Genomic DNA, 21,501 nt, shown 5'->3' on the forward strand with positions numbered 1-21,501 from the left:
AATAACAAACCCCGCTTATGAGCCAGAACCAGGATATGCTTGGGATGGTTGTATGTCGTCAGCCAATAGGCATCCAGGGTGCAACAACAATATAGTACTTCCGAACAACAACAATAACAATGGAATCAGCAGTGGCATTGGTGCCATATTAAATGATTGCACAACAAAATGGTAAGTAGCAACATGTTTAGCAACATTTTCTTGAAGGTCGCTATAATTGAATAGAAACGCTAGCTTTTGAAGCTTTTCACATTTACTGTGGCACATAATTTTTTACGTAAGTTTTGAAAGTTTGTAAGTCAAGCTTTTAAAAGTTTTAAGTCTAAGTTTAAGTCCTTTAGAATCCTTAAGTTTAAATTTAAGCGCATTGGAGCTGCACAACAAGCTGCAATGATAGATAAATGTGTTTGAGCTTTTGAAGTGTGTTCCTTGTGGACAATCAATTAAATAAATTAACAACAGCAACTTCAGAACATAATACATAAAGTAATTTATATTTGATTACACACAACTTTTATATACGAAATCATTTAAGTCAAGTTTAAGTCCTATATCTATTGAAATATAGTACTTCCGTTCTTACACTATTTGCTTCCGTTTTGACGTAAAAGGAATTATCGCTTTTTAGCTCTCAGAAAATGCGCCCTTAAAAATGTATTATCAGAGAACGTAAATGAATTCATTAACATGCTCTGGTATTATTTTCTTACCATTTCACTACTCGTCGCTAGATGTCGCCCCACATTATTTTGTTAAGAAATTCTTATTTGACACTTTCATCGCAGTCATCGCTGTATTCTCATATTCACCATCCACTCCATTTCTTCTATCATTCGTATTGACAGCTCCAATATTCTGCTCGCGCTGGCCGAACTGCCAATGCTCCAATGGCAATTTTGACGTCGCAGCGAACGGTTGTGTCTTGTTTCCGTCGAGTTGTAGAGGGGTTAAAGCACAGCTAAGTGGCCAATTTGTTGTACTGAGTCAGAGAACACATTTTCCAATTGAATAAAATAGCGCTTAAAGTGAATTAATTAAAGAAATCTTCGAATAATAAACGGAAACAACGAATTCGTGCTCACAGCCAAGGCGGTATTATACGCTCTTAATAACCATACAAAGAATAAAAGCAAACGAAATCAAGTGAGGAAAAAAAATCGCTGAAGAAAAATCATTAGCGAGAAGATGAACAAGCAAATTATTGATTTTCCGTGACGAAACAGCAGAATAAAGAGAACTTAAGAGTGTCAGCTGAGGTGAAAGACGACAGTGTTAAAAAGAGCGAAAAAAACACATTACAAAATTTTGTTTTAACAAAAATATTGAAAAATAACACAAAATTTGCTAATTCACAACAACAAAAAATAAAACTGTGTTTGTTCTTATTGTTGTCTCGCAGCAGCAGTGAAGTAGTAAAAATATATGTAAAGAGGCTCCCAAACAGCCGCTGAACATACAAAATTACAAGTGTGCGAGAAATTTAAGAGCTAAGCGGCGATTTTTGCAGCGGAAGTGCATTTACATTCAGGTCACGCGTAACGCTCACACACTCACATACGCACCCGACTGCCGTTAGAAGGGAGTTGCAACAGCAGCAAAGGCGAAGAAGGAACTGATAAACCAATAACAAAAACACCAATACAGGTGAGTTCTATTGTGTACGTGGAGGCGCTATGCACGAGCGAGTCACTTAGTTACTTTGGTGCAACTTGGTTGCAGCCTCCTCTTTGCCCGCATGCTCTGTGCCGCAAAGGACATTCGTAACTGCTGAATTGACGGTTGTTGTTGTTGTTGTGCAGTTACGCTTGCTCCGCCTGCGTGGCTAGGGCTGCAGCGTTTGTGCCTCTCCTTGAATAATAAAACATACATACATAGTACGTGCCCACAAATTGTGCTTGAATATTTGTATGCAAGTACAAATGTATGTATGTGTGTGCGTATAATTTTTATATTAGCGTTTCTCTCTTTGCTTCTGTGGCATTATCAACACATAACATACCATCACCTTATATTATCATCACTTTGTTGCACATCGTCTAACACATTTACATATATAAATCAACTTTTTATTCATTCACCGCCAAGATTTGCATTACTTAGCCCTATCTAGTATCCCTATGTAGTACAAGTATGTAGGTAGTATTCTATGTATATTCGTATCATTCATCTACACATGTCTATGTTGCCACCGACAGGCATTTACAACTGAGATAGCTTGTCGCTTTTAGTTTTACTGTCGCTTCTGCTCTTCTTTTGCTGCCACAACTATTATATTAATTAAGTATGCAGTAATACATCTTAACCGTCATCATTGCATTTACCTTCAACTTTGAACCGTTTTTGCCCTACGCACATACATCAACATGCTGTTTTCCGCCCTTACCAGTAGGTGTTTTCTTCTTAACTAATTTGCGTATCTAAGTTGTTTCTGCTTTTTTTATATCACTCAATGCCATAATCTTACCTGGTCACAAAAAATTACCTCATTTTGTACATTACACCGCATCGTTTTTGTTGTTCATATTCTTTTATATATCTCTTTGAATCTAATTCTCTAAATAGGATTCCATTGCGGTTCATATTTATTATGAAAATCCTTTTATAAGGTTTTTATTCTCTCTCTCCTCGTGGTTCCTTTGTGAAGTTGTTTTGTTTATTTGGTGTATTAAATATTTAAGATTTCGATAAACAAAAACTAAAAATGCTCTTGCTCTTGAAAAAATATTTATAATTAAATTTGTATTTTTAAATTATATTTTCTCTAGACGTTAATATTAAATATCCATTTTAGAACACAAATAAACTTGCGTTAGGTCTAGGCTTATAATATTTACCTTTTATTGAAAACATCCCACAATATCTCTTAAGCGGTTATATCCACTTGTGAATTACAAAAAAAAATGTTTTGTATATACATATATATATATTTGAGAATATTATCAAAAAATTTGAAGTTGATTCACCACTTTTTCTCAAAACGCTGTTTTCAGAGTCAGTCAGGAAAGTTTCTACTAAATGGCTGGATCAATCGATTTGAAAAATCGACATTGGTTTCGGGAGAAACCCGTTTTGTTAGAAATTTAACGAGTACTTTGATCATTACCTGCATTCATCTCTAATAATAATTTTTTTTTTGGTTTTTGTATTTGAGATAATTTTAAGCAGAAAAATCATCCTTACCGCCAGACACCTATTTTCGAAGGACTTTACTTTTCAATTCTTTGTTATAGATTGTTTTCTTTCTTGAGTAAAAAATTTTAGCTAATCTCTGTATTCATAAAAACTAAAAAAATTCATATATACAAATAAAAAGTGTTTGTATGTCAGTATAAATATATATGCATACACAATACCTGTATGTTCCACTGATTGCAAACACTAATAACTTTAATTATGCCTTCAAGTACGTATCACACGAATAACAGTGTAGTTAAACACTCAAAATTCACATTTTCAAAGTAATTAGAGATTATGTGTAAAAAATTATACAAATAAAAATCATATTGCTGTAATGTATACAATTAAAATTACACTGGATATTTTATTAATTTTTTGTTATGACTACAATACTATAAACAAGCTTTTGATAGTTTTTAGAGTCACTACAAATAAAACTATTCTCAAAAAATAAGTTTCATATTTTTTACTAAATAAAAATTGAAATAAGATATGTAACAGTTTAAACGCTTATATATATTACTGTCGAGTTCTTTTTTCGACCTCTAGCCAATCCTCATCCGACCGCTGGGTCATTATTGCTTTTGGTGCCTGGTGCCTGCTGCCCAGCGCTTGGCGGTTGGTGGCAGTGTCTCCAGTCAGGCGGCCGCGTTTGTGTTTCGCGTGCCAGTCGCTCGCATGATGCTCATAGGGTTTGAAGAGTAAGCAAGAAAAATAAATTAGTTAAAAACAACAAGGAAAAAACTTTAGAGCAGGTGCTCGCGAAGGGTTAAACATGTTGTTACACAAAACACCAACAATATACAACCCCTACAACATGTCGTTCTGCCGATTGAAATCGTCTGACAATCGCTTTGTACTCGTTTCCAAAGCGCTGTAATGACGTAATACGCTGAGTGTTTCCACTAGCGTAGCGCTGTGAGAATTTCGATTTCTGATAGCGATTGTGTTGGTGTTGAAATGGCAGTTGTTTTGGTGTCACTGTAGTTGAAGTTGTGGGTTAGTAACTTTTGTCCAGCCGAAAAATACTATACACGTATCCATATAGGTGTAATAAGTAGACTGGCTGGCATAAAATGTACTAAACAATATTATTAAGATTTCGGCGAGCTGTTTGGGCTCCACAATTAATTGTCCTTTCTTACTCTCTAACTCGATTCATTACTCTCTATGATTGGTCGCATTTTTTGAAAAAGAAAATCCAAATAAAAGTAGAATGTTGTTTGCCATTTAAGCTACGAATTTGGCAGTAAAACTTTTATATTTAATTGTGTGCCTATGTCCATGTATAACTACCTATACTATATATGTGTGCACTGATTTTCCGCTTTATATAATTCTTTCTTAGTTTCTTAACAGGTCATCTGAGCAGTTCATTGCTAGCAGGCAGGTCGTCTGAAGACGTTGCTTGGCAAAGTTCGGTGCTCGTTTTTTCAACTGTCGCTTAGCTGACCTTTGTACATCGAAATTAAGTTTATGAGAAAATTATTATTTTCGGTTTGTTTGCACCTGATTCTACCCACAAAATGTGTTTGTAACGCATTTGTTTGAGACATTTTTATTTATGATTTATTTTTATATTTTTATGATACTTTAAAACTGAGTATGTTAAGATCTCTAGATGGTAAATTTTTTTTTTCCAACATTTTTTTTTTTTTTTATAATCTACAGATTTTACATCCAGGCTAAGCAAAAAAAAATGTTCCGCTGCACCCTAATGTACATAATAATGCGGAAATATAAACATCTATGGCTCTTAAGACATTGAGGCTACGTCTCTCAATATAAGTAATGCAACTTTTTTGTAATAATTTTATATGAACAGAATATATTAAGTTTGTCACGAAGTTTGTAACACTCAAAAGGAAACTTCGGAGACCCCATAAAATATATATAAATGATCAGCGGGACGAGCTGAGTCGATTTAGTTATACCCGTCCGCTTATATGCGAACTTGTTTTTCAGTTTACGAGATATCGATCTGAAATTTTGCACATGTCCTTTTCTTCCCAAGAAACAGCCCATTTGTCGGAACTGCCGACATCGAACTACTATAATATATACTCGTAATAGTTGCCATACAAACTGACCGATCCAAATCCGGTTGTTTTATGGAAACATTTTTTATTTGTAAAAAGCGTAGAAAGCAACCGAAGTTAACGTTTTTTTTGTTTCATATATTTATGTTTACGACCTGGCTATTCCCTTCGCTGCATTCACTACAATTCCTGCGACGTTTAGGTTTTTTCGTATTTTATTTAATATTTTACATTTTACATTTATGTTATAGTATATGTCTATTAGTTAAGACTTAGATAAGCTTTACATTGGTTTTGCAATGTGGTGCTCTATATATACATATGTATTAAGAAATGTATAAGGAGTTGAACTTATTGTTTTCAGAAAATCTATATTCTTAGATTGCGGTATGGCTAAAATCTTGCTTCTATGACTTGCTTACATAACCTCAAGCGAGCGGTCAATTTATCATTCATGTGGTCCAGATATGCACATATACTTCACAATATCCGCTTAATAGCTTAAAGAAATATAAATTGACGCAACGAAAGATATTATCTTGTTGCAGTGCTGCGCTGTGCTGCAAAGCAGTTTATGAAACCCTTCCTTTTTAAAATTGCAACCTGGAGCATTCAATATAAATGACAAGCGGAGTATTTTCGCTTAAACAATGCAAGAGCAAGAGAGCAAACAATAAGTACTTATATGTAAGTGTGTATGTGTTGGTATCTGGTGGCATTCACACACGTTTGCTGCATGAATCCCGTCAAGCAGAGTCACTCAATGCTTCGTGGTAACCTTGCACAGCGCTTTGATAGACGTTTACCCACATAATCCTGGCTATACAAAAATCGCCACGTCCACTAGCCGACAGCGCAGCAACGCCAAACGTGCGGAATGCTCTACTTGGTCAGTTATGTAGTATGTTGCAACAACATACCTACAGCTCGGTATAGTGTTGTTGGGCATATCTAAGACTCTTGCATTGTATACCTTTGTCAGCAGGAACTTCGCAGCTCCGCTTTCTGCTCCCAAAATGTGTGCGCTTGATATATTTGTACTTACGAGTATGTTGTTTGTCAGTTTGCTGGTTCCGAAGGCAAGTCTTTTGCCCAGCTCGATGGTGGATTTTATTCTGTGCTTTTTTGCACACTATCTTCTGCTCCCAGCATGCTTCGGGTATAATTTCACACTTTTTCACTCACAATTGCCACTGCTTCATGCATAGCTTAATTCATATCACTTTGCAATACTGGTAACACTGACGCATCTGCATTGGTTTGATAAGACGCATTAATACTCGCCCTTTTCGCCTCACTGCACGTACACACAGAGAGCAGAAAGTGTGCAGTTTAATTCCATGACAGTTTGTTTACAGTTGTTCAGCTGGATAGATTTATGCTTGCGGTGAATGCTTTTTAACATGTTTAAAAAAAAAGGTTAAGTCCTTATAAGGGAGACATATACTTGTAGTATATACAGTTATAAATGATCAGCGTGACGAGCTGAGTCGATTTAGCCTTCATATAAGCGAACTAGCCTCTCAGTTTTTGAGTTATTATTCTGAAAATTGGCACACGTTATTTTCTCCCCAAAAAGCTCCTTATTTGTCGGAATTGCCGATATCGAACGACAAGAGTTTACAGCTGTTATACAAACTAATCGATCAAATACTAGTTTTTGTATGCAAAACTATTTTAATTGACAAATTATCTTCACGAAATTTGGCATAGCTTATTGTCCAAGGCAAGGTTACAAACTCCGAATATATAGTTCGGCCAATCAAAATCAAGATAAAGATCTTTTTATAACCTTTTATGCTATAAGAAATGCACCTGTGAAGAATATTATATCTTCGGTGTAGTCGAAGTTAACATTTTTTTCTGTTTTTTTAATAATTTCATTTTTCTTATCTTACGTCTTCACACATATGCGCTTTTTCTCATATATATAAATGTCTAGGTAAAAAATTGGCTTTAAAGAAAGTTGACCATCACTCTCGTCTATTTATAAATATATATTTAAAGAATATATAGTTAGAGAACGTCTTCTTGTACTTGCTAACCAAGCTGTAGAACCCTCTACAAATTTAAATTACATAATAATATAGAAAACTTACTACATTCCTTCAATTCACAAAAACAAAAACAAACTCATGTTTTTAAACTATGCCTTGCGAGTCGATCCCAAAACTCTCCGAGTCTACGATTTCAAATACGACCGCCATTACAACTACAATCAACTTTTATAGTCCGTTGTAAGTCACGAGAATTCTTTAAAAAAAAAAAACATGCATTTGGCATTATGTTTAAGGAACTTCCTTTCTAAGCTTTTAACCCTTTTTCAATTGCCACTGACCGCAATTTTCACGGATTCTTGGCTGCTAATTAGCTTTAGGGATCACATTTGGCATTTTCCACACTGTTGCTCCTCAATAGTATTTACGTGTTGACTTTAGTGTACGTGTATATTTATTTATTTCTACTGTGCAAATTTCCCCTATGTGCATAAACAGGAAACAGTGATTTTCCAGGCGACAACATTGACCTACTCTCACTTTCACATGCACGAATTTCCAACTGTTTCGATTAACTCTAACCGCTAACTCGGCACTGAGTTGGGCTGCTGCTGTTTTTATGTAACCTGGCATCGATTCAAAACGTCACACGTTACCTCAAGCATGCCTCCCACTTTTCCTTCTACCGCTAGAAATTTCCGCCAACACTCAAATACAATTTACCTATTTGGCAGTCAGTTCGCAAGGGCTGGCTCATAGTTTGCAGCTTCGAACTCCATTATTTATACAATTGCCTCTGTGTTGATGTGGTAAGTTGTTGTTGCTGGTTAGTTACTGTTTTCATTTTCTTCGTTCGTTTGCCTCCACCAACAAAGGGTCGCACCTTTGTCTCGTTTTCCGACGCGTCTTCTGCCAGTTTTTCGTTCCGAACCACGAATAGTTTTTGCACTCGGCTGCTTCTTTCTCGTAATTCCTTATAATATACATACATATGTGTGTGATTAGTCAACAAGGTCGCTTCTTCAAACCAATGTGGTAGTTGTGAAGGGGGTTAATGGTTTCTTCTATGAGTGCAAATTATCCAAATTACGTAGATGAAGTGGCAGGTGAAGCGCGACCTCATAACTAAAATTTTGGGCTTTTAATGCTTCGTGTGTTTGGCTGGCGTCGCCAAATATATGCTCTGCAAACACACACACATATGTTTATGTAGGAGTAAAGCGATACGTCTTGCACTCACTGAACGCTCCGACTATTACGTAAACCGAAGTCACATGTGTCAGCGGTTGAAGTTATTAGTAGGCGAACATACGTTGACGTGACGTTGTAGGCATTTGTGGCTTTGTATACTTCCTGCGGAATATTACCTTGACTGCTTGGCGCCTCTTGTGGGGGGCTTGATTTTCTAATTTTTGAATACATTTGTCATTTGGTTATGTGGGTGAGCTGAGCATTTGATATGGACTCGTACGAATGTGTTACCCGTGGTTACACATTTGCACTTCGCTGAAGCGTTTAGACTACATAGTGTCCTGTGGCTGTGTGTGCAGTTTGCATGTGACTGGTGGTTCAATAGAGCTTTTGCTATGAAAAGGTGTATGTATGAGGGAAAGAAGGCACACGCGGTAACGATTCCAAATATAAATGCGAAAACACTCATACATAAATGATTTTTACAAAGGATTTATTGAATTTTATGTATTTTTTATTGTAATAGACTTTTCAAGGAGGTGGTTTTTTTTCATAAAAATGTTATTACATAAAAGGAAGCAGAAATAATATTGATTTCTTAACATGGCATTTGCTGTTATTAAACATTTTCTCATTTATTTTTTATTGTTAAAAGTCTGTACTTCAATTATTCAGAAAAATTTGTTTCTGCCTAAATCGTTCTCGTCAATGTTCTCAACATTTCTCGAGTAAGCAGATAAGAGGTTTACTTTATTGTTTAATGCCAGCCAATCCTTTTTTAAGGTCATTCCTTCGATTTCGTTGGTATCAAAGTTTGAATAAAGGTAAGAATTCCTTGGCTGTAATAGATATGAAAAATTAGCTCTCGAAACATTTTTCCATAACATTAGAAAGCGATTAGGATAAGAAGAATTTGTACTAAAACAATTTGAACAATATGCTTTGGCAAGAAAGTCGGTGTTCGGGATTTCCACACCTTGCTTTAATCTTGTTACGCCGATATTACAAAAATTAGTTTCTTAAGATTTCAAATTTGATACCTTTAATTGCCTTAAGTTTTCATCAAAGTTATACCTTCGAGTAGGTATAAAAACCTATTTACAGGCGCATAAGTTTTATTCCAAGCAGAAGCTGAGTATGACTGTTAATTGAAGCCTATTTGAACTTTTTAACGCCTAAGAAATGCAATAAAAATATTTATTGTAGTTTGCAATATTTTTATTGCGTGAAACCATTTTGCTCACAACACGCAGCACACTAACGCAAAATTACCAACGTAAGTGCTGAAAAGTTTGAAGTGCTTCAGAAATGAAATTATTTTCCCAAGTCAAACAAGAAACTGTAACAATTTACAAGTGTGTGAAACAAAAAATAAAAATAAAAGTGTGCTTTTTATTGTGGACCACAGCTCAGTTTAAAAGGATCATACAAACGCAAACAATCAAGCGACTAAAAGTAGGACGCCGCGCCGCTGACCTGCACTAACCCAATTGTATAGTGTAGCTGGATAAGCGCTGCCGCACGCCATTATATAGCTTACTTCTAAAGCTTTGCACTGATGAACTACCGTAACACGAATAAAATGTAGTTGATATTGATTTTTTAGTTTTGCGCTTTTCAAAATAATGGTCCTTGTGCATAATGCATGACTATCTGCTCCATATTAGTGGGTCGATATGGTTGTGGTGTGTGTGGTGGCATGTTTGTCCGAATGAGAGTATGTACGGTGGTGAGCAGGGAATTTTTAGTTGTGCTGAATTATAATATTGCTTGAGTTTTTATAGTTGTTGCCATGCTCGCTTTTTGCTGTCCGTTTCCGAATATTACACGAGGTTCCAGCCTGCGCAAAACAATTGTTGTATTTGTTTTATTTCACTGTAATCTAGGTACTAATTAATAGAGAATATAGTATTTCACCTGTGTGCCTTGCGGACTCGGACTGCGAACGGTTGTGGAAATTCATACAGGCGTTCGCCAATTGATTTGCGATGGCACTTCAAACTTCCAAAAGCCACTTGAGATTTTTCAACATTTTTGCCTTTCCAACGCCAATTTGGCACAAAGCAATTAGAGCCTCCTGTGAAATAATAAATAGAGTTTTTTTTTTTAATTCTTATGTATTGTGGGCTTAACTTTTCAAAGTTGGTGCTTTGTTTTGAAGCCAATAAGAATTGAGGAATTAGGTAAAAATCTTGAATATTTAATTTGAAGTGAAATTATATTCAGTTCAAAACATGTTGAACACAATTAGTGGAAAAATTGTTCGTTTGGGTTTTGAGTCAATCGAAGGTTCATGCTGCTGCGCTGTTGTGTCAAAAGTATCAGAAGAGCTTTTTATAGGTCGGTATTAAAATTGACTAAAAATTAAAGTTCATATTTTTGAAAAAAATATTTGAAAATATTTAATGCCCTTTTAGTTTTCATAGGTTATGTGTCTAAATATAAGTTGAAGCTAGACGAAATATCGAGTTTTCACATAATCTCTGCAGAATTTTGTCCAAGAAAATGCTTTGAAAGCTGATATACTTACATTTATTACTACTCTGAACATGGTATGTTAGGTTTGTCACGAAGTTTGTAACGCCAACACTGTCGAGGAGCCTATAAAATATATATTATATTTAAATGTTCAATGTGACGATCAGACTCGATTCAACCATGTCCGTATGTCTATTTGTATTTACGCAAACTAGTCCCTCAGTTTTTGAGATATTGAGCTGAAAAATGTCGACTATTTTTCGAAGTGAAATCTGGTATCAGGATTGGTTATACCGAAAATTTATCTCTGCCTCACGGAAATTACACTAATTATTATCTGCGACTATTATGAAGAACTATCCTTCACTTGGATAGCTAATACCTGGCCTATACTCCAAATACACCTATCTGATTATAAATAAGTAAATCATTTGGGTGTGTATGTTATATACCAGTATGTGTGTGATTTGGCACCACTTGAAAACTTTTTGTGCAGTCATCAGTAAAAACGTTGAACATACTGCGCAGTTGCCAGCTTAATTGTTAGCTTACCGGTTAACATTTTACGCATTGCCAAGCTCTCATTTTACGGTGAAATAAGAACATCCCAAGTGTTATAACATTATGAAAAATTTTGTTTTTACTTTTCATTAATATCGTACTTGATGTTTAAAGAGTAAATATGTAAATGTAAAAGATACTACGCCTGCTGAGGTTGAGTCTGTGTGGCGATGAGTCTCTGGAGTCTTAAATATACGCCGTCTTGAAGTCACGCAAGGCACTTGTGCCGTAAACTTTTTGCCAGATTTGAAGGTGAACTGCCATAAGTGAACAGTCGTAAGAAATGTCCTTTTAGGTATTATGATAATGTAGGTGGAAAAATTGTCTCCGCGAAGATGACATTTCGCATTTCTCTGGCACACTTCTTGTAATTCCTTTTTATTTTCACATTTCTCCATTACGTGCTAAATATAATTTTGTGCTTTAATTAAAACGATGCATAAGTATGTACCTAAGTACAATATACAAATTACTCTGCATTCCAACTTTCACATTCTTGTCACTCTCTGAGTTGAGCACCTATCTGTCATTACTCGTATTTGCATCTCTACAATTCGCGTTTGAGAACCTTAGCTTTTATTTTAATGAACCTATTAAGACTAGTTTATACTAATTGCTACTTAGACATTAGTAATTAATTTTAATAAATAGTGGGTCGTCGAAGTCTGTTGCTGTTAACATATAGTGAAGACAGCAACGAACTTTTTATTGTGCATCGACTTAAACCGAAGTTTGCTTATTCGCTGATTGGCTGACGTCATAAAGGCGCATGATTTTCGTAAGGTTTCAGAGACACATGTTTATAATTATTTATATGTAAATAATGCAATCTATGAGTACCACAAGAGAGTGATTAAATTGTTGAGTTTTAAAAAAAACGAGAATAAGAGAACAAAGACCCAGATCGAGTTTTTTTTATAAATCACTTATCTTTTAAAATCAGGTAACATGACACGGTGAGACCTCATTGCACACGTTTCTGAAAAGTTTCGTTTTCGAACAGAAGGCAAACGTTGAACAGCTGTTCTGATTTGTTTACGCAAGAAGTATATGTAAAAGTAAATTGCGTTGTTTTTCTAGTTGTTTATCTATGATTACGGCCATGTGAGTAAATATGTATATGTGAAGCAAAAAAAAAAAGTGAGCGCCTATTGTCTGTGCAATTGAAGCTTCTGACTGAGATCACGTTGTCTACATTAACGTCAGCTGTAATCATTGTTGTTGTTGCACTTAGTTTGATACACTGTGACAGATACATTTCAATGATTTGCTAACCTCAAAGTAGAATTTGTACACTTCCATTTTTATTTACTCCTCGCTTATGAGGGATCGCCTTAATTTTCCGATTACTTCTAAATGTATTTCCATTATATTTATATTTGATTGTAATTTGAAATGTGTCACTTTATCAAATTATTTGTATGAATTTACGCGTTTATGCCATGATAAGATAAAGCTATTGCTTTGTTGTGAGTTTATTTAATTTAAAACTCTCTACCGTCTGTGCTTATGTCAACAGAAGCTATCAAAGCAGAGTTCAAAAAGTTTCTATATCAAAGCGAGCAACAACAAAAGTAAACGAAAACACATTTAATCTTACAACAACAAAATCTGATGCGCTTTGTTATTGAAAATGTCTGTTTTAGATTTGTGATGCCGAACTAAACCACTTGGCGGTGGCATTTTTTATTTGATTGCGGTTGCAAATGGCGCTTCAAATTATTTAGTAATATCCAGAATTTGATTGTACAAGTACAATTGAAAAAAAAATATTTTTTAGTTTATTGATAAATTGTTTTCTAATATTTTCGATGTATATGTATGTGCATATACATACATATATGTACCTATGGTTGTATGTTTGTTTTTAGAGTAACATGTGTCTTGTAGCCGTAAAAACTAGTTTTTGTTTTTGGTTTATTACCAAATGCGTCATTGTTCGCAGTCATTAAATTTCTGGTAACAGAATTTGTTGTGGAATATAGATTTAAATCACATTGTTCTGTAATTTCTGTAATTTTTTATGAGATATTTATAGTTTCACCGTATCTGGCTTAGAATTAGCACTTTTGTCTGTTAATAATTTTTTTTCACAAGCCCATTTACAGTTATAATTATGTACATGGTAGCTCAGTTGTTGTAGTTCTACAACTTTTCATTAGTCATTCGTGCAGGGAGTTGTTTAAGTTATTATATATTTAAATCGAACATATATAATTATATAGAATAATTATAGAATTGGAGAATTTCGGACGTACTATTCATAAACCCACCTTTAATCACCCGTTTAATGAATGTAGAGTTTTCAGCTACTTTGTCAAGTATCTCTTCTGAGACCTCTATTCAGCGTCGTTTCGGCAAAAGATTCAGGCCTAGCATTGACACACCTCATAACCAAAACATTAAGCAAAAAGTGTTGAATCGATCCACACGACGATTTTAAAACACTTTTTCTATAAGTTTTTCAATGTTATAGTCATTAACAGAGGTGTATGGATGACTCGCATGAGGCAAGTTTTCGATGATTTTAGACCTTCATTGAATAATTTGAAATTTTTGCCACTCGAATACTTGCGTTCGTGATAACTAGCTGTTTAATAAAATTAAAGATAGTATTCGAAAGAGACTGTATCACTAAAATCTCTTTTTGAATTTTCAAAAATATAAATCTGAAAAATGTTCTTGTACGAAGGTAGTATGGTTGTCTGTTTCTTCTTGAACTCTGCCTTTTTCATCCCATAACCAGCCATGTGCCCGTGAATACATGTGGAATCAGCGTAGGCTTACGTAACATAGACCCGAATTTAATTGATATGAAGCTACTAAGGGTGTTTGTACCTGATTAGACTAGGTTGTAAGAATTTTTTGTGGGTTGAAAAAAAATCAAATTTTAACAAAAAAAATAAAACTTGCTAAACTAACTACTTGCTTTCTTACACACTTGACCTACTTTTAACTCAAAACTTTCTCGAAATTGCATTAGAATCAAAAAGCTTATTACAACTACTCTCCCCTTCACTTGGAGTTATTTGTATTTGTGTGAGTAATTTTAATTATTTTAATGTTCCTTTATCAATCTAACGTAAACGTTGGCGGTTGTCAAGCAGCCGACTTTGATCTATCCAACATTTAATGTTGCTACAAAAACTATGGCACACAGCAAGTTTACTTCGAAAAGGTCATAATCAACTGTTGCAAGTATTGTGAGTTATTTATTGCGCAGGGAAATTAATAATGGTTTCGAGGACACAAATTTCAAGGGAATTAAAAAGTGGCAAGTTTATACTTATACCGTGTGTATGTATATAAGTAGGTGTGGTCATCCCTGCGCCTTAGGTAATGGTAGTAATTGTAAATTTTTATGTATAACCCGAAGTATATGGATAGCAAGCGGAAAGTTTGCTAGAAAGATGACCTAGAAATTAATTAATCGAATAGAGTAGATACATACATACATATTATACACATTTGTAAGTTGCTTTTGAAATATAGCACATTTAATGAGCACTGCGATAATATAGAATTGTCTTAAATATTTATATGAAACTGTCTTACCATAAATAACTAATGTTTAAATAGAAATTAATAGTGAAATTTTGTTTAAAGTGATTTTGGAAAAAATTTTTAATGATTTTTTTAATGCTTTAGAGAGTAAAATGCTCCTGCAACATATTCAAAAATGTTCTGTTTAGGCCAATTTTCCCTAAAGAGACACACTTAAGTGAAATTTTGGAAAAAAATATATATATTATTTTTTGCATATTTCGATAAATTATATCTTTAAAAATAACAGTTAAAATTTTTAAATCGATATCTAAAATAGTTTTTGTGTTATATTTTTTTAAGTGTAGCTGTCAGTTTATCTTTAAATGCGTTTTTCTCGAAATAGCATTTTTCGAAATTACTGCAGTGATTACTCGAAAACAAATAATTCGATTAAAATCGAATTTGGCAAGTCAAAAATTACCAAAATTTTAAGTCAAATTAAATTTTTTGTCAATTCCTCATTTTTTTCCGATTGTAGGTTATTGTACAGACAATATTTTTAAAAAAACAATTTTTTTTTAGATTCTATCAACGAAAAAGGGCGAAATGACTTCAGCAGTGGAGGATATTTTTTTAGCGCCATCATAAATTTGCATATAACTAGTAAAATGTTTAATTTTTTCTGCAAAAAATATACTAAGTATTATTGAAATATCTATAAATATACCCTTAAAATTTGAAAACGATTGATCAACTTTTTTTTGAACCCGCAAAAATGGATATTTTTTTTAATGCTGTCTCACGTGTTATTTCATATTACATAAGTACGACTCAATTTTCTCTAAAACCGCAAACTTTAAATCTCTAAAAATCTTGTTCATGGCAAAAAGATTGTAGTCAGGCTTTTGCAGCTATTATAAAAGCTCAATATTTAGAGATTACTTAACTTCACCCCCGCGGCAAGTGTTCTCTTTTCATCACTCAACTCAAGCCGATCTTTAATATTTTTGTTAATTTCTGTCATCGTACACTATTTTTATGCAATTTTTTTTACACTTTTATCAACATTTTTTTTCACATTATCATTACATTTCGCAATATCTCGTTCATTTATTTGCTCGCCATTCACCAATTCGGCATACTTATTGTCTCTATTTTGCAATATGAATTTACTTTAGTAATCCCGTATTTACATATATGTACTCGTACTTATATATCGTATAGTGGCATTGTATTTTATAAGTTGTTTGTATGGCTTAGCAGCACTTACACATGCACACAAACTAACGCACATTCACGATTCGCTGTTGCCGGTACTCATGCACCTAAATGTCTGCTTGTTTTGCAAATTTATATTTTCTTTAATTATTGTACTTCCAAACACATAGGAAATATGCGCCTGATTTCGTTTGTGCCTTTTAGTATTATGTAAGGAGTCTTATTTGTTTTACATTTTTATTTCGATTTATTCTTAATTTGGTTTTATAATAATTTTCCTTTTTTACTTTCCGTTTATTTTTCGATTTGTTTGGTACGAACTCGAATGTTTGTCGTACTGAAAACTGTCATTTGCGCTCGCTGACGTTCCTAAATAAACGAAATAACCAATGCACTCACAACACGCGCTATACAACAAACGCAATATCGCCTAACAACCCAATTTAATATACATAAATAACCGATATATACACACACTTACATATATGTACATATGTATGTATGTGTATACTTAAATGCAATGTAAAAAAACTATATGCTTAAACAAAATAAAAATAAAAAATAAAATGCAATACATAAAAAATTATAAAATAATAAAAAAATGCACAACTGCCTGCCTATTGGATTGTCTGCCTGTTTGCCTGTTTGCCTGCTTGCTGTCTAACTGCATTTTGTAAAATAATATTTAAACATTAACTAAACTATATAATAAAAGTAAAATAAAGAAAATAAGCAAGCTCAAGCCCAAACGCCATTACAACGCCAGGATTGACACATCAGCTCAGTTTGGCCTCATCCACAGACACACATACACCTACACACAAACATACCAACTACCACAAGTGCCACTCATTATACATCCACCAAGCACCTGTGCAACAAGAAATACAAGAAAAATAATAACTACAACAAATCACAACTCGAATTCAAGCAACGTTTCAAAGAAGCAGCAGCAGCAGTTGCAAGAAACAAAATTCGATTGTTTGGTGTAAGTGTTGAGTTGCTTTAAAGATGCCGCAGTCCGAAGGCGGCTATACGGCGCTCGATAGCGCCGGCACCAATGGTCACGATGGCAGTGGTGGCGCCATCTATCAATCCACCACAGAGCCGACCGGTCCACACTCGGTTTTTGAATCGATGAAACGCGCCATTGGTCAGGTGGTGGGCACAACAAATGGTAGCTCCCAGGATACCGACGATTTGCTAACGACAACCAATGGGCGTCAGGCCACAATTGTTGGATCAAGGTAAGCGAAAAAATGTCTGAAAAGTTTTATTAACTAGCAAATTAACGATAATATAAAGGAATGCAGTTAATTTGTTGCTTGTTTCTGTTGCTTTTGTTCGTTTGCTTTACTAAATTTGTATATTGTAAATGTAATAAAAATGCCTAAACTTAATTTCACTTACCACTTATCACATATAAAACATGTTATTAAATATAAAGAACTTTCATATTTAAAAGCTTAAATGCGAGAAGTCGAGTATTCTGTGTCTAGCTTTGTTGAAAGTTTAAAAAAGCATATACAATACTTATAGGATTTTTCAAAATATTGTCTATCTGAAGTTATAAGATTTTCCCATCTTTCAGAATTTTTGCGGATTCCCTCCCAAAAGAACTGCGTCGGTTTGGCGGCCAAGAATGAATCAAACCAAGTTTTGATGCGCTGGCTGATTGGCTGGCCATTCACACATGATTTTTTGCGGTTAGGGTCATCGCAATGGATCCATTTTTTCATCACCAGTCACAAACCGATTGAAAAACGACTTCTTTTTGTTCAAGCAGTATTTCTGACAATCGTCTTTCAAAGTCACTTGGCTGCAATTCATAGGACACCCAGTTTCCTTGCTTTTGAATGTATTCGATTGATTTGAAATGTTTTGAAATGACTGCTTGGGTGAGTTCCAAAGATTTTGCGAGCCGTTATTGTGTTTGGCAACAATCTTCACTAGGTAATGCTGCCGAATCCTTATCTTTAAACCTTTTTGGCCGCAGTTCTTCGTCTTACAACCAACATCAAAGTATGATGACTTTCAGTAGAGGTTTCCTCCATATTAATGTAATGAAGAAGAACTCAAAAAACGCAAAGAACGCAAAAATACTTTTTCAGGCCGAAAGTTCGACATTTTTTAATGAACTAATCAGTTTGGAATATTGAAGTAATGGAATATAAGTAAAGTTACACCATCTATTGGAAAAGCACACGAATAGATCCAGAATTTCTTTATATCTCTTTTCTTCCAAAAACATCATGAATGGCGCATCGTTTTTTTTTTTTTTTTTTGTTTTTCGTCGAAATAACAGCCCTTGGCCGGATAAAATCCGGGTCAATTCCGGTATCGTAGAACCGGCTGTTGTGGGAATTGAATGGCGCATCTTTACTATCGCTTGTATACAGAAATGAAGTGGATCTCTATTCATTATTCAATATGTGGAGCATATGCTCCAAGCCAAAGCCATTAAAAATCGTATTCGAAATTTCATTATTTTCTGCCTGTGTTATTTTGAACTTGGGATTATTTCTATTCGTTTGTAAAATTGCTAATGTAGAGTTTTCCAACGAAGACTTGCGATTCGCTACAACTGTCCCGGCAAGAAGTAAAGTTGCGTTAAGGCTTTTAGGTGTGAAATTCAAACACGGTAACACACTAAGCAGTCGTGATTAAAAAATTCGACCTCAATTGTTTTATGAACCATTTCTCATTTATAAATCCATTACAAATTTAAATAGCACTTAAGTTAAATGCACAGGCAACCGTTTTACTCAAATAAATTAACCAAACGTAAAACGTATGAAATATGATTTCTGATGCCGGCTGTGATTGCGCTGTAATATTGATTTGATTTGTGCGAATAATATTCAGATTTCTGTGACTTGTCGTGTCTGAAACTACGGCACAATATACAAAAGTTGGCCAATCAATGGAAAAGTTCAAGGCAACAGCGTGTTTGTGAATTTGGTGAAACGCTTGCAAGGCACCCAATTGTGCACAGAGACAACAATCAGTCAAACAAACGTGGCGTCCAATAAAATCGACGCTATCGAGCTAGTAAATCAACATTACGGCAGCAGCGACGTCAAGGCAATTGTTGGTGCCACATGCCACATGCCACAAAATACGACTTCGCATATGCGCATTGTTTTGTCAATAATTTCTTGCAGCTCAGTTTATTTGAGATGCCTTTTTTATTGTTTCAGCTTACACTCATTGTCATTTCGCATCTTTTTACCCTTTTGCACTGTTGGGACCACTTTCATTGGCAATCTGCTCGCAGCGTATTACATTTTCTGTACTTTTTTTTAAAATTTTTTGCACATTTCCAAACGGCTGGGCGCAATAAGTTCAATTGCTGGTGGCAAGCATGTGGCAGCAAATAAATCGCACGAAAATTTCGAGTGACTGTGTTAAGTGGCTTGGCCATTGTAGTCGCTGGATAGTAATGACCCGGCTGACTGACTCGCCCGTCGTTTGATTGGTTGGCCGAGTTGACAGCCCAAAGTGGCTATATCACTGCATACGTAGTTTTGTAAATGCACGAACATGCCGTTTGCCACTTGCCACATGCTGCCTGCACTTGATTCCGTTTCGATTGTGTGTGATTTTTTTCTTGTTTTTTAGGTGTGCTTTTTCACACCGAGCACACGGTTCTTGCGCTTATTTGTGCTAGTTCTGCCAGCCTCAGCCCTCCCCTGTGTCAGCTGCTTTTCAAATGATTGCGCTTTTTGTTGTTGCATGCACGTTTAAATATTGCACAATTTCTTGCTTGGCATTGCGCAAATCTGGCGCAGTTGGTCAATTCCATATTCCAATTTCCAACAAGCTAACGACACTTGAACGCCAAGCAGCGCACAACTGTTGGCAACTGGTGTTGTCGCAACACGCTTCGTCCCTCGCTCGCTCACTCCTGTCCATTGACCATATTGCTGCCGAGGCTCCCGCTGCTGCTGCTGCTGCTGGCGAATTTACATATGTAAATGTAATATATAATATATGCATGTCAATGTTGCCACAAGCAACTGAAATTGGAACCACTGTCATGAATAAATGGAATTATGTACTTATTTAATACTTACAGTCATTTGCTTTGCGCACATACACACTCACACAAACCATACAAGTGTAAACCTGCTGGTGTGTGAGTGTGTGTGTGCGTATGCTTTTGACTTTTTGACCTCTGCTTTCGTACGAATTTTCAGCGATATTGCACTTTATACCCACAGCGTGGGTCCCTGTGCTATTAGGTCAATTCGCCCATTTAACTGGGCATCTGGCGAGAGAAGCACCCCCTGTGGTGCGCTGCAAAAAGTTGATGGCTACTGCAACAAAGTCAATTATTGTTGCGTAAATATTACAAAATACTTTATATATTACACTTTAGTTACCACTTTTTCACCATTACCAACACCAGCAACAACCGCGTCATTATGATCATTAACAAAGTTAGTCATCAGTTATCAGCAAGAGCCATCAGCCACACACAACAAGCAATTGTGCCTTCGAATGTGTCAGGTACATGTACAAAAAAACACACACACAGATGCACCCACAAATGGCTGCGTAAATTATTCACTGTAATTTCATAAATGTTTACCACATTTTCATTGAAACTGAGTGGCGAGCTCCAGTGCTTTTTCCGCCGGTCTTTTTGCAATTTCTCTTAGCTGTTATATTTAATTACATTCATGCGGCCAATCGCTGTTCGATCGCATTTCACATTGACTCATTTACCGTTTCTGACATGCATATACAAGTATTACATGTTTTCATAAGCATTTTGCTGGAGCATCTAATACAGAATGGATACGCGAAGTCAGTAGACATTTTATACCGTTTCATTTAAATTTGGTCATTTTCTCATATAAACGAATAAGAAAGAGAACTTGATAAAAATTCAGGGTTAACTGATTACTGAAATCAAATAGAAAGGAATTTGAGTTCCAAAATTGCAAATTTGCACAATTTGTTAGTTCTAATGAAAACACCCTTTAATTAGAAAAATGTTTTTTAAAAAAAGTAAAGAATTTCCATACATCACTGAACTAGTACCTGTTTTGAAATTATTTTTGCATTATTTTTAAAGAATATTATGATAGCGCATTACGTTTAGAATTAGCAATAATTGTGAGCTGCTTTGCAAGTCAGAAATTCTAACTAATTCTTTGAAACATATATATTTATGCATATATACCTATGAATATATGAATATGTTTGTGTTAATTACTAAGATTTTCATCCGAGTTGCATCTCATTCCTCTCCCCTCAACTATGTGTGTGTTGACAAATAAATCGCATATTTACTTCAATTAACACTTCCTGCCAGCCTGTTAGTAACGGCTGCCCACGCCGAGTTA

At 35.0% G+C, this 21,501-nt stretch overlaps 1 protein-coding gene across 8 annotated transcripts in view; it reads left to right on the plus strand.

Annotated features, from left to right (window-relative positions):
• The first annotated feature begins 868 nt into the window (after window positions 1–868).
• The window catches only part of MESK2 (misexpression suppressor of KSR 2), a 42,800-nt gene continuing 22,167 nt past the window's right edge, over window positions 869–21,501 (plus strand). For 2 of the 8 annotated variants that reach the window (XM_070108375.1, XM_036367329.2), the window contains exons 1-2: window positions 869–1,644; window positions 16,863–17,394. In XM_070108375.1, coding sequence (XP_069964476.1) covers window positions 17,159–17,394 — 236 coding nt within the window. In that variant the 5' untranslated portion in view covers window positions 869–1,644; window positions 16,863–17,158. Of the gene's footprint in view, window positions 1,645–16,862; window positions 17,395–21,501 lie in introns of those variants that run through there. The other 6 variants (XM_070108374.1, XM_036367330.2, XM_014248149.3 and 3 more) reach the window with 6 other exon arrangements.

This window comes from Bactrocera oleae, chromosome 4 (assembly GCF_042242935.1).
Source record: "Bactrocera oleae isolate idBacOlea1 chromosome 4, idBacOlea1, whole genome shotgun sequence".
NCBI lineage: Eukaryota > Metazoa > Arthropoda > Insecta > Diptera > Tephritidae > Bactrocera > Bactrocera oleae.